The 14,108-nt window shown below is 38.5% G+C and overlaps 1 protein-coding gene across 1 annotated transcript; it reads left to right on the top strand.

Moving 5' to 3' along the window:
- The first annotated feature begins 220 nt into the window (after nucleotides 1-220).
- On the top strand, nucleotides 221-13,456 carry LACTB2 (lactamase beta 2). The gene is made up of 7 exons (XM_034429954.3): nucleotides 221-701; nucleotides 3,182-3,345; nucleotides 5,459-5,582; nucleotides 7,324-7,502; nucleotides 9,112-9,260; nucleotides 10,414-10,495; nucleotides 11,400-13,456. Exons 1-7 carry the CDS (start codon nucleotides 580-582, stop codon nucleotides 11,441-11,443), a joined length of 864 nt encoding a protein of 287 aa, XP_034285845.2. The 5' UTR covers nucleotides 221-579; the 3' UTR covers nucleotides 11,444-13,456.
- The last annotated feature ends 652 nt before the right edge of the window (nucleotides 13,457-14,108 follow it).

The following is a 14,108-nucleotide window of genomic DNA, read 5'->3' as shown; positions in this document are numbered from 1 at the left end:
AATTTTTATTCAACAATAATATTATAGAATAGACAATGTAGGAAATTTATTATTTTTGACAAATACATATTTTAGAAAGAAACTTGTCCTATGATTGCTAAAAGCGCTTCTCTATTATCTCTTCTACACACTGGATCAACTTCTCAGCCTTCCCCTTCTCTCCCCAGCTGGTCTGGGAGGCGCGTCCTCGGGATTCCGGATTTCTATCCAAGTTCTGCCCACTTCGCTTTTAAGGAAGTATCGTGTTAACGCTTTCTTTGCATTTGCAGCAATCTTCCGTTATCTTGCATTGTTCAGCGCAATGTGTGAATCTGGACCGTTGAAGAATCGCGCTCTTTAAAAACTCTAGATTTCTTCGTGCCCCCAAATATTCTAACCAAGGAAGGGGAAAGGAGAGCGCAGGAGATAAAATTATACTCAGTGGTGCGTTAAAAGAAAGCCAAGTGAAGTCTCCAAATTTGTCACTCTACACTTTTTCCTATCTCTAGATTCTTTGCTCTCTCGCGCTCTCTATGTCTCTCTTTCTCTCTCTCTCTGCCCGTCTTTTCAGGCTGGCGGCGAGCGAGGGTGGCTGCGAAGATGTTGTCGGTGCTGCCCAAAGTGGAGAAGCTGTCGGCGCGGGTGATCCGCGTCCTGGGCTGTAACCCCGGGCCTATGACGCTCCAGGGGACCAACACCTACTTGGTGGGAACCGGGCCCAGGTAAGCGGGAAGCAGCTCGGGCGAGGGACAGACGCGGCGGCCGGGTCGGATCCGTTGGCTCGGGGCTCCGGTGGGTAACGCGCTTCCTTTGCGTGAATGTTCCGTTCCGTTTAGCAAAGCGAGACTCGAGAGCTGCCCGGGAATTCCTATTTCGACCTCCTGCTTTTCACTGGCTGCTCTAAGTATTAATTCATACGATTCCTCTTTATTGTACAGGTATAAATCCATAAACATTTGGGGGCGGAGGAGACATTGCTAGCCGTATTATTCTATGCATGTAATTAAAGTTTGAACCAGATGGAGGGCGCACAAATCTAGTAAATAAAAAAATGGTGTAAAGGCCATTAATGCAACCTAGGAGTGTTGCAAGGCGATCTTCTCTATTCAAGAATCGTCCTATTTAACTCCAGGGTCTTACTTCCCTAGAAGTGCAGGCTTGGGACTCTTCCATTGCTGTATTTGAAGTGCTGTTCTCCGGTCTTTAAGCTCACTTAAATTTGTAAACATCTACTTGGCTTCATTGACAAGCCTGTAAGTGGTGCTTGTTTGTGGGACAAGTTAAGGAAAAACACTATTTTTCCCATTCCATAGAGTAAAGTGCCTCAAACCTGACAACTTTTAAGATTTGTGGGCTGCAGTTGTTGGGGTCATCTTTGTTATAAACATGTTTGTATTCTTTTTATCACTTTTAATTTGTTTTGCTGTTTCCTTTCCCTTTTAAGTTACTTGGTGTTTTAATGTTTGACTTTGAAGTTTAATAACTATTATTTTTTTTAAAAAGAAGCACTGCCTTAGGGGAAACAACACCAATGAGTCTCCTTAATGCTTAGTGGGGACTGGCTGGACAAGTACAGGCAGATTCTTTTAGTCAAGTTGCTCAACTAAGCAATCACATGCACCGAAGAGGTGCACATCTATGAGGAGTCGGTTGGGCTGTTTCTGAATATAAACCTCAGACTCTTTTGAAAGGGTGCTAATCCCGTGTCAGAAAATACCATGGTTCACAGATTGCAGATGTAGAGGACAGACCATGTTTAGAAATACCCAAAGTGACCATTCAGAGATAGGGAGAAGAGGCTATGAAGTGCATAGGAGCACAGCACTTCACTCCACTCCACTCCTCCTCCAGGGCCTATTTCACATTCATTGGAGGAGTGGAATAAAATGAGAAGGAATAATTAATAACATGCAAGCTCCATCCTAAATTACAGGTAAGTTAATGGTTGACTTACAACCATTTTTAGTGTCCCTTTTAAGTCAGCACTGAAAAAGGTGACTTGTCAGAGTGCGCACAACTTTACTATGTGAGACAACCCAGGAGCAATAACAGCAAACAGAGGTTTGTAATAAACAGTGGTTTTATCTACAAGAGAATATATAGTATACATACATGTACTATAGGCAGAGGTCAAACAATCAGCAATTAGCAGGGAAGAACATGAGGGAGGGAGGGAGTGACAGAGACGGACACCATAACGGGGCCTCCTCTTATTATACAGGCTCTTAAAGGGGTAACAACCAAAAACCTTGCTGACTCATTCCCATCATTACATCATTGCAGCAGCTGGTCAGCTTTTAAATCACTACCCTGACAGACTTGTGACTGTTTTTCACGCTTACAACCATTGCTGCATCCCTGTGGCCATGTGATCAAAATTTGGATACTGTTGTGGCCCGCCAGCTGCCAGCAGAACTGGCAGCAGACTCAGACAATGAGGAGGTTGGGGAAGAACTTGGGCCAGTTCTGGAGCCTGGCGAAGGCTCTGATGGATGTTCAGCGTCGGACACAGAGATAGAGCCAGGGCCGCCCAGCATTTCCCAGCCAGAGAGACAGCTGCCTTTGGAGTCAGAGATGAGTGAGGAGGAGGAACAGCTGGGGCCTGTTCCAGATGCACATATGCGCAGAGCAGATAGGAAAGGTGAACAACGGAGGACAATGAGCTGGCTTAGGAAGCAAAACAAACATGGACGCTGACTGGCCCCTCCCTGGCTGAGGGAGGAAAGGGAAGAGGTTTGGTTGTCGCAGGCAGCCGTTTGCATTTCTGGAAAGTTTGCTCCTTGTGTGTTTCGTGCGACAAAGACTCCCTTGCCAGAACCGAGGTTGTCTATTTCTCTGTTTGAACTGACTTAATTTGCAGCCTCCCGGCTGGGAGCTCACAACCTTGCATTTATCATAACAAGCTGATAAGGACTATTGCTTCATGTAACTTCTTGCAGGACTCTTGCCTGGACTTTCTGTTGGTGAATGCAGTTAATTCCCAATGTGTAAATAAAAGTTTCTTGCTTCTGCGAAGGCCGGGTCAGAACAGATGCTTGGCAACTGATTCATATTCATGATGATTGCAGTGCCCCAGGGTCACGTGATACCTTTTGCGATCTTCTGACAGGCAAAGTCAATGAGGAAGCCAGATTCATTTAACAACTGTGTTACTAACTTACCAACTGCCAACCTTTCTTGGCCTAATCTGTTTTTATTATAGAAGGATCCTAATAGATACCGGAGAGCCATCCATCCCTGAATATATAAGCTGTTTGAAACAAACACTCCATGAATTCAACGTATCCATCCAGGAAATTGTAGTAACTCATTGGCACCATGATCACACAGGAGGCATATCCGATATTTGTGAAAAGATTCCAGCCAGTAAGTATTTTCTGTAATTTTTAAAATTTGTATACTGAATAGAATAGAATAGAATAGAATAGAATAGAATAGAATAGAATAGAATAGAATAGAATAGAATAGAATAGAATAGAATAGAACTCAATTCAATCCAATCCAATCCAATCCAATCCTTTATTGGCCAAGTGTGATTGGACACACAAGGAATTTGTCTTTGGTGCATATGCTCCCAAGGTACATAAGACAAGATACACTCGTCAAGAATCACAAGGCACAACACCCAGTGACAGTTATACGGTACAATAAGCAATCAAATCATACTAGGAAACAGTCAATATCAATATAAATCGCAAGGATACAAGCAACAAAATTACAATCATGCAGTCACAAGTGGGAGGAGATGGGCAACAGGAATGATGAGAAGACCAATAGCAATAGTAATGCAGCCTAATATGAATAGTTTGATAGTGTTGAGGGAATTATTTGTTTAGCGGAGTGATGGCGTTCAGGAAAAAACTGTTCTTGTATCTAGTTGTCTTGGTGTGCAGTGCTCTATAGTGTCGTCTTGTATACAAAGCAGGTTAGAGTTATATAGAAAAGGTTATATAGTAGACAGGCAAAGAAGGAAGAATGTCAGAAACTTTGGACTTAAATGTTTATTATAGGGGGGAATAATTAACCAGTTGTAAATTTGCTTAGCCAAAATTAAAGCTAACAAAAATCAGGTAGAGGTAATCCTCGACTAGAACCATTTGTTTAATAACTGCTCAAAGTTAAAACAGCGCTGAAAAGGTGACTTGCAACCGGTCCTTGTACTATCACAGCATCACCATGATCAATTGATCAATATTAAGGTGCTTGGCAACTGGCATTTATGATGGTTGCAGCATCCTGCAATCATGTGTTTGCCACTTTTGACTTCTCCAGATGACTTCTGACAAAGTCAAAGAGGGAAGCTGGATTTGCTTAACAACTGTGTGATTCAATTAACAACTATAGTGATTTGCTTAACAACCGTAGCAAAAAAAGACATATAAACAGGTGCAACTCACTTAACAACCACCTTGCTTACAACATAAATTGTGGTCTCAATTTTGGTCATAAATTGAGACTACCTGTATTATAAAAATATAACATTTGCCATTCTGTTAAACTAAGGAATTTATCTTAAATAAGCCTGGCTTGCAAAATCAATTCTTTATATTTACTCATAAAAATATAAGATGCCATCTTCTTTCTCTTGCTGATTTGGGAAGAGGATGATAATTATATTAGCTTATATCTCATTACCCATTTGCATCAGTTTTGTGGATTTAAGTACACAAAAATTAGTTAAAATAAATATTAGTTAAAACTTTCATTGGTTTTTTTTTAATATAGAAAGTCAAACATTTTTTTTTAAATAGAAGGGCTTTTATCTCAAAGTATGTGTATGATCTATTTTTCTTTAAAAGTAAGCACCAACCTAAATTACATTATTACTAGGATGAGCTGAATGATCTCCCAAACACCAAAACAAGTGTTCTTCCCAATTGTATTGACGTTGTTCAAGTTAAGCTACTCCAAAATCCTGCAGAAATGGGTCTTTTCAAATCTCTTCATGAGAGCAGGAAATGGAGCTTTTTTGCAAAATAAAGAACACTGATTGTTTTAATATTTGCATGCATGTTTGCTAATATGTATTTTGACAGTTGTTTCATTAAAACTTAAGGTTAAGGTTGTAGAAGTTGCTATTGCAAAACAAATAAACCGTTAACATACAAAGGGACTTGCTAGATTGTAGTGAGGCTGTTGTCACAATTATTTGAATAATAGTCAGCATGCATAGCATAGAACATATGTTCTGCCTTGATTAATCTGCACTTGTATAATAACATAAATCCATTTTATTAGAAAAAAATCATTAAAAATAAAACACTGATATCATGAAGCAACCTTTTAAATGCATTAGCAGTTTCCAAAATTTGAAATCATTTGGAGCTATTTTAAGCTGTTTAAGTCTGTTTAAGAGCAGTAATAAGTCCTACATGTCTCAGTCCTGATTCCATCTACAAATACTATCTTTTTAAGAAAGGGGTGTATGAATTTCCAACTAAATTCTGGTATGATACACATTGTTTAATTTTTAAATTAGGTTATGAATATTGCATAAGAAAGCTTCCACGTAACCCACATCAAGAAGAAGTAATAAAAGGAAAGCAGAAGTATGTGTATTTAAGAGATGGAGATGTTTTAAATACAGAGGGAGCTACTCTCAGGTAAATGTTAACATTTCATATTGATGCTTGCAAGTTTTTCATGTACAAAGGAAGTTTTTCATGTTTTTGTTCAGTTCATTTGCAGATTTTTATCATTTCAGAACTAAAAAGGCTTGTGAGATTTGTTAAAATAGATTATATGTTTTGGCTAGCCTTTAATGAATAGAGGGTGCGATGGCTCAGCAGTTAAAAAGGCTGAGCGTGTTAGCTGGAAAACTGACAGCTGGAAAGCTCAGAGGCCAGGTTTGAGATCTGAGCACCACACGAATGGGTGAGCTCCTTTATCTGCCCCAGCTTCTGCCCATCCAGCAATTTGAAAACATGCAATGCAAGTAGATAAATAGATACCACTTCAGTGGGAAGGTAGAAGCATTCTGTGAGCCTTGGCATATACTCATACTGGCCACATGACCACAGAAGTGTCTTCAGACAATGGTGGCTCCCTTTTAGGAAATGGAGATGAGCACTGTCCAATAGAGGTGAGAAATGATTGTACAGGGGAAACCTTTACCTTTAATGCATACAATACACATATTTATCTCTGTAATATGTGACTATTCTTCCAAGAGTTACTGGTTTCTGATAATATTTTCTGCACAATGTTCAAAACAAATTTCTTCAAAACCCTAAGTAAGTTGGGTTTCCCTCTGTGTGTGTGCTCAGGCTCCAATATCTTTAAGTGATGCTTTTTTCTCAGTACAATTAGTCCGTTACGTAGGACCACAAATGAGTCACTGCAGTTGTTAAGTTAGTAACAGGACTATTAAGTGAATCTGGCTTCCCCATTGACTTTACTTGTCAGAAGATAGCAAAAATTGGTCACATGACCCAAGGACAACGCAACTGTTATAAATATGAGTCCGCTGCCAAGCGTCTGAATTTTGGTCAGGGGGAGGCTGCAATGTTTGGAAGTGTGAAAAATGGTCATAAGTCACTTTTTTCAGGGCTGTTGTAACTTCGAACAATCACTAAATGAACTGCTGTAAGTCAAGGACCACTTGTATACATGATAGGGCTACACAGGTTTCTGTGCTTTTGGTGGATGGCAATTTGCATAAAATTATTCATGATTTTTTTGGAATGACTTTATCTGCCCTTGTGAGGCCTTTGGTTTCTTTAGGAAATTTATCTTAAGCTATAGCTGTGATGGCGAACGTATGGCACGGGTGCCACAGGTGGCACGTGGAGCCATATTGGTGGGCACACGAGCTCAGCTCTGGCACGCATGCGTGCACCAGCCAATTGATTTTCAGACCTTCTGGGCCCATCAGAAGTCAGGAAACACACTGTTTCCGGCCTCTGAGGGGGTCGGAAGGCCATTTTTGCCCTCCCCGGGCTCCTAGAAAGGCTCTGGAGCCTGGAGAGAGCGAAAAATGGGCCTACCAGACCCATCGTGTCATCACATGCCAAAAGCAGGGGGAGCATGGGGGGGATGCATAAAATTATGGATGTGGGCACACGTGTGTGACCTCGTCCACGCTCCCCCCGCTTTTGGAATACAATAGCAAAAATGTTAGCCATCACTAAGCTATAGGTAGTTAAAGCTTGTCCTTACTTTAAAAATACTTCTACAGTATGAGAAAAATGTGCTCATAGTTCTGCTTCCATACAGTATAAAGATCATTCATTTAAATTTTGGATCTGAGTTTTTTAAATGTATCTTCATTTGCTTCTGTAAGAACTTTCTTCAATTTATGACTTGAATATTACAATCACATTTCTCTTTTCTGTCACTTTGCAGTGTATTATATACTCCAGGGCATACGGATGACCATATGGCTTTACATTTGCTAGAAGAAAATGCAATATTTTCTGGTGATTGTATTTTAGGAGAAGGAACAACTGTGTTTGAAGACCTTTATGACTACATGAAGTCATTGGAAAAACTTCTGGGAATGAAAGCTGATTTAATATACCCAGGTAAGTTATACATTTGATATTAATTGTATTAGCTCTTTGCCACAGGTATAATTATTTTAAGTGTCTCAAATGCTGCATTGCTGCCTAGAGATTTTTTATCTCAATGTTCTGTAATCACAGATACTATAGAAATAGGAATGGGTCTCTTATTGACTCCTGTTTGCAAGATATTTTGTATTTTTTCTCTCTATATAAGAGGCTATACTAAAATGTTCCAGCTTTCAAAGTCTCTCACCTTGTAAATCTACATCTGGAGCTTCATAGAAAGTGGTTACTGTGGGAGGAGAGTTCAGATGTTTTTTATTTAAATAAAACACTATTTAAGTTTCCTTGTGCTTTAGACTGTAATATAATTTGCTGTTTCCTTCCTAGTAAATGAAATGTATCCTCTATTTACTTGACTTGTAAAAAGTCCTTTGGCTGCTAAAATGTCTGTTTTTTATACTCGTTCTCTCTGTCTTTTCCCCCACCTCCCCAATTCCCATAAGTATTCAGAATTCAGCCCCTCCAAACTAATCTATGAAAGAAATCATGGAAATAGAATATCACAATAATAATTAAACCAGAAGTCTTGTCAGCTTCAACCTGCTTTAAAATGATGTTTAGGGATGTAACGAATTGAACTCATTTTACAATACATCCATTTACTGTATTTATTTATCCTGTATTTTTCTCTGGGAATGCAAGATGGTCCAGAAGGAGTAGAAGTTCTCCATTCTATCCCCATACCTATTATTATGAAATGTAGATGGAACCAAAGCCGTAGGATAACTGAATTAGCTTCATATTCATCAAAGACTTGAACTTGTACTTTTTTCATCCCATCCAGCATTTTTATCACAACTCTTGTTTCTTTGTTTACATAATATATAGGCCACCGGATTCCCAACAACTCTGGGTGGCTTACAATTAAAAGCGTTTTTGAAAAAGATAGAAATCTCTTGAGTAGCCCAAAGATTACATAGAATCGGGAGGGGGGGATGATCCCATGTAACAGGTCTCATCCTTCACCTTCCTTCAAAGCCTGGAACTATGCTATGACTATAATATCAAGGCATAAATTGAAGAAAGCATTTAATAGCTTCCTGAATGTCGGGAGGACAGGACATCTGGATCTCTAGGGGTCCCACGTAGTGGTGGGTTCCAACAGGTGTTATCACCGGTTCTCTTCGCACACGTGCTTTGCGTGCGATCGCTGAACTTGCGCTACGTGCAAGCGCATTAGATTTCTGCCCACCTATCTAAGGCACAGCAATCTACTCTGCCGCACCTATCAGCTGGGCTAAAAAACGACAAATAAAGTTAGGTATAATGCGGGGGTGGGCGGGAGGGCCCAGCTCACAGTCATAGAGAACCGGTTTGCTGATGTTACATCATCACTACCAGCTCACCCGAACCGGGAGCAACCCACCACTAGTCCCACACCAGAGGGAATGTGCTGCAACAAATAAAGTGACACATTACAAAATTAGAAGCTGTTGGGCTGTCCTGTGTTAACTCTGCAATATGAACAAATTGTCTCTTCTTAAAAAGTATCCTGTACGCACTATTAATTAGTAAGTTCTCCCATAATTTTTTCTTAAAGAAACATCTGTTGTTGTCTTTATAGGACATGGGCCAGTAATAAAAGACGCAAGAGCTAAAATTCAAGAATATATTTTACATAGAAATGCACGTGAGCAGCAAATCCTACACATCCTGGATGAGAATGCTGGGAAATCTCTCACAGTAGAGGAACTTGTGAAAATTGTTTACAAGGTACAGATGGCATCTGGTTTGGGTTAGAAATAGATTTCAGTTATGCAGAAAGCAATGCAATATAAAAGAAATTAATGATTCATAGCAAGAACAGCATTTATCTAAAGAACACCATGTATGTGTACTTGCTTTCAGAAACCATAATATATATTGCACCAGGTTGTACGCTGGAAAGTACATAGTAGTAATATAAAAATATTAAGATTATCATGCTTTTTTCAGACTTTAAACAGCTCTTCCAAAATCAGACACATTTTTTTGTAAAATTCGCTAATGAGTTTTTTCCAAAAACACCAGTTTCCTTTCTTTTTTTAATAACGTCAACTAAAGTAGAATAACAAAAACACTATGTCCTGAATGTTTCAAATTGCTTCCAGCTTGAAGAAATTATCCCAGACACTATCAAATTAATCAATTTCACTGTGGTCTAGGAGGAAGTTTACCATGGCCAATGGGGAGGGGAACAGGGGAGGGCATGGAATGTTCCTAAGTTCTACGGAATGTTCTGTCCCTGAATCAGTGAGTTCCCTATATCCCTATTACCTTTTTTGCAAAGAATCACTCAAAATAAAGAGAAGCGCCTTCTCTGTAGCAACACTTGCCCTCTGGAATGAGATTCCCCTGACGATATATGAATGCTTCCTTCCCATTTTACTGGTGTTCCAAAGAGCCTTGAAGACCTGGCTCATTGCCCAGGACTTTGGAATTGTGATGAAGCCCCCTTTTCTTTTCTTTTCTCTTTGTTTCTATCTAGGTATATTATCTCTATCAACTTTGTTCCTTTTTGATTTGTGTTGTTTTCTTGGTTTAATTGTAAGATTGTATTAGGAGAATAATTATCACTCAGAAATCTGTGAAACAAATTTTATGAATTTTCCTCTGCACTCTGAAGTTGAGGATGAACGTCTAATAAAAATTCATGATGACCTGGAAAAAGTAAAGTTATTCAGAGAAAATGTATAAGATAAGGCTAAACAATTCCCCTTCTCTCCCCCTCCCCATTAAAATAGGAATTGATGGGATAATTTCTACCATTGCCTCAAAACCCTGAAAAGTGTTTTAATCCATACAAATTTGAGGAGTTCTTGTTGTTGTTTTACTTTTTAAAAAATGAAGTTCCATTAATATGCATTGTTTGAATGCTTTATTCCAGGACACACCTGTCCATTTGCATAAAGCTGCAGAAATTAATCTCCAACATCACTTGGGGAAGCTAAAAAAGGAAGGGAAAGTTGGTAAGTAACTTAATTGTTTATATATAACAGTTACATTGTTGGATTCTGAATGATGAAAGGAAGATAAAATTACAAGGCCTCACACTTATGATCATCACAGCTTCCCTGCAGTCACATGGTCAGGATTTGGGCTGTCCACAATCAATGTGCATTTACAAACCTCATAGTATCCCACGATCACATGATCATCATTTATTTTTGCTTGTTTATTTAATTTGCACACTTCATAGCCAACTACCAACAAGCAGAATCAACGGAAGAGCCAGCAAGTCACATTCACATGATGTCTCACTTAACAACTGTGTCAGTTAGCAATGGAATTTGTCAGTCCCAATTGTGGTTGTTAAGGTTGTTAACCTATACTCTTTATACGTTTTTATTTGGTGAAAAAAAATAACTTGTGTTAAAAATATTATAAAGGTGATTAAAAGAATGACTAAAAGTATCTGACAAAATGCTTCTCAGCATATCATCATCACAAAATATGAAGATTAATTACATGGATTTCATGATTTTAAAAGTATCTACCGTGTTTCCCGAAAATAAGACCCTGTCTTATATTTTTTTGAACCGCAAAATAAGTGCTTGGCCTTATTTTCGGGGAGGTCTTATTATTTTGGGGCATGTAGAACAAGATGGGGCTCCTCTTGCCGTCTTACCTGATTTCCAGCTCTGCCTTTAAATATTTTCGGGGTGGGCTTATTTTAGCGCATGCGTTCAAAGGCCCGATTGAGCTTATTATAAGGGGATGTCTTATTTTTGGGGAAACAGGGTATTTAAAATGTAGTTAATATATATATATGCATTTAGATGTTTTAAGATAAATATTTTAGATATTACCGCTTAGGGCATTAAAGAAGTTTTACTGATTAGGTTACTTATATGATCCTTCTTTCTGTTACAGTATATGAAAATTCTTCTAACCTAAAGTGGAAAAGTGTTTTATAAATATGGCATATGCTGTATGCCATAAGAAAACGTGCTGTTCTATTTTCTGAACTAAAAGCACTAACATTTTTATGTCAAAATTGCATATAAATCACATACAGAAATGGATCTGTATTTTGTTATTAATCTGATTAAGTAATAACTTGTCAGAGAGCGATTGGAAGAATAATTCAGGGTGGAACAAGTGGATTATTCACCGTATTTCAAAGCAAAATATTCGAAATTTCCTTTGGATACTTGAATACTTTTATAAAGAATTTGGTTCAAGGAATGTTATTATTAGTTAAATTTACAGTTGCAAGAAAAAGTATGTGAACCCCTTGGGATCACGTGGAGTTTTGCATGAATTGGTCATAAAATGTGCTCTGAACTTCATCTAAGTCACAACAATAGAAAAACACAGTCTGCTTAAAATAATACTACACAAACATTAGATGTTGCCATGGTTTAATTGAACATAACATGTAAACATTCACAGTGCAGAGAGGAAAAAGTATGTGAACCTTTGGACTTAATAACTGGTTGACCCTCCTTTGGCAGCAATAACCTCAACCAAACGTTTCCTGTAGTTGCAGATCAGACCTCCACAACGATCTGGAGTAATTTCGGACCACTCCACAAAACTGTTTCAGTGTAGCAATATTCTTGGGATGTCTGGTGTGAATCGCTCTCTTAAGGTCATGCCACAGCATTTCAATCGGGTTGAGGTCAGGACTCTGACTGGGCCACTCCAGAAGGCGTATTCTGTGCTGTTGAAGCCATTTTTTGTTGAATTACTTGTATGCTTTGGGTCATTGTCCTGTTGCATCACCCATCCTCTGCGGAGCTTCAGTTGGCGGACAGATGGTCATACGTTTTCCTGCAAAATGTCTTGATAAACTCTGGAATTCATTTTCCCATCAATGACAACAATCCGTCCAGGCCCTGAGGCAGCAAAGCAGCCCCAAACCATGATGCTCCCTCCACCATGTTTTACAGCGGGGATGAGGTTTTGATGTTGGTGTGCTGTGCCTTTTTTTCTCCAAACATAGTGTTGTGTGTTCTTCCCAAACAACTCAATTTTGGTTTCATCTGTCCACAGTATATTTTGCCAGTAGTGCTGTGGAACATCCAGGTGCTCTTTTGCAAACTTCAAACGTGCTGCAATATTTTTTTTGGACAGCAATGGCTTCCTCCGTGGCGTCCTCCCATGTACTCCATTCTTGTTTAATATTTTCCTTATTGTAGATGTTCAACAAAAATGTTAGCATGTGCCAGAGATTTCTGTAGGTCTTTAGCTGACACTCTACAATTCTTCTTTACCTCATGAAGCATTCTGCGCTGTGCTCTTGCAGTCATTTTTACAGGACGACCATGCCTAGGGAGAGTAGCAACAGTGCTAAACTTTCTCCATTTGTAGACAGTCTGTCTTACCGTGGACACATAAACATCAAGGCTTTTGGAGATACTTTTGTAACCCTTTCCAGCTTCATGCAAGTCAACAATTCTTGATCGTAGGTCTTCTGAGAGCTCTTTTCTGCGAGGCATGGTTCACATCAGACAGTGCTTCTTGAAACCAGTAAACCCAAAACAGGTGTGTGTTTTTAAAGGGCAGGACAGCTGTCAGCAACACATCGAATATCATCACACTGATTGGAGTCAAGGTTGGCTCACTCCTGGCTCCAATTAGCTTTTGGAGAAGTCATTAGGCTAGGGGCTCACATACTTTTTCCTCCCTGCACTGTGAATGTTTACATGTTGTCCAATTAAACCATGGCAACATCTAATGTTTGTGTAGTATTATTTTAAGCAGACTGTGTCTTTCTATTGTTGTGACTTAGATAAAGTTCAGAGCACATTTTATGACCAATTCATGCAAAACTCCACGTAATCCCAAGGGGTTCACATACTTTTTCTTGCAACTGTATATGCTACCTGATTCTCAGCAATATGAAGGTTTAAGCTTGTTTCTTTATTTAAACATTGTAATTTCATTGCCATTATGTTATTTGTATAATAAATATAATAACTAAATAAGTTTGTTCACATGTAGTTGTCTTCCTTTTTTATGTATTGTCATCTATATACTTTTTCAGGATTTTTTTTTAACTTGACTGGAAAAAGACTAAAATCCTATAGAATAGAATTTCTATAGATTAGTGAACACTAGCAATATGATATTCAATCTCATTTTAAATACAGTTGAATGAAAGTATGAAATGTTTAGATCTGAACTACGTTTGTCTGCAAATACCAAATTTGAATTATTATAGTAATCATAAAATTCTCTGCATCTTCAAAAAAGCATAAAAAGCATGAGGCAAAGATAAAACCATCCAATTCTAAAAATTATATAAAGGAAGAAAAAATGACATTAAAACCACAATACACAAAAATTAAAATTTATATTCCTAAAATATTGACATTTCTTCAGATCAGCCTCCCCTGAAGCATCTTTTTTCCCGTTTCAATTTTCCTGTATTCCTATCATTTTGGAAACTTCAAGATTTAATCAAAGGGTACGGTGAAGCAATGTTAAAGCCCTCACTTTTATATCTTCATGACAGTAAACTCTGCTCCCATTTTTTAAAGGATCAAACCTTTTGTTATATCTAGCAGAGCAAGGGGCTGGATTATCTTCCTATGTTCATATCACAGAAAACATCTTTCCCTTATGAATATGAAT

Source organism: Pantherophis guttatus, chromosome 3, assembly GCF_059756535.1.
Source record: "Pantherophis guttatus breed Tessera chromosome 3, ASM5975653v1, whole genome shotgun sequence".
In the NCBI taxonomy this organism is placed as follows: Eukaryota; Metazoa; Chordata; class Lepidosauria; order Squamata; family Colubridae; genus Pantherophis; species Pantherophis guttatus.
The sequence above is the reverse complement of the archived record's forward strand: the minus strand, read 5'-3'. Positions and strand labels throughout refer to the sequence as shown.

What these genes read in the sequence shown, in the direction of transcription:
- LACTB2 (XM_034429954.3), top strand. Translation starts at nt 580, where the DNA reads ATGTTGTCGGTGCTGCCCAAAGTGGAGAAGCTGTCGGCGCGGGTGATC. An exon ending in TTGTGAAAAGATTCCAGCCA is followed by an intron (nt 3,346 to 5,458) that starts GTAAGTATTTTC and finishes TTTTTAAATTAG; the next exon opens with GTTATGAATATTGCATAAGA. An exon ending in TTGTGAAAATTGTTTACAAG is followed by an intron (nt 9,261 to 10,413) that starts GTACAGATGGCA and finishes GCTTTATTCCAG; the next exon opens with GACACACCTGTCCATTTGCA.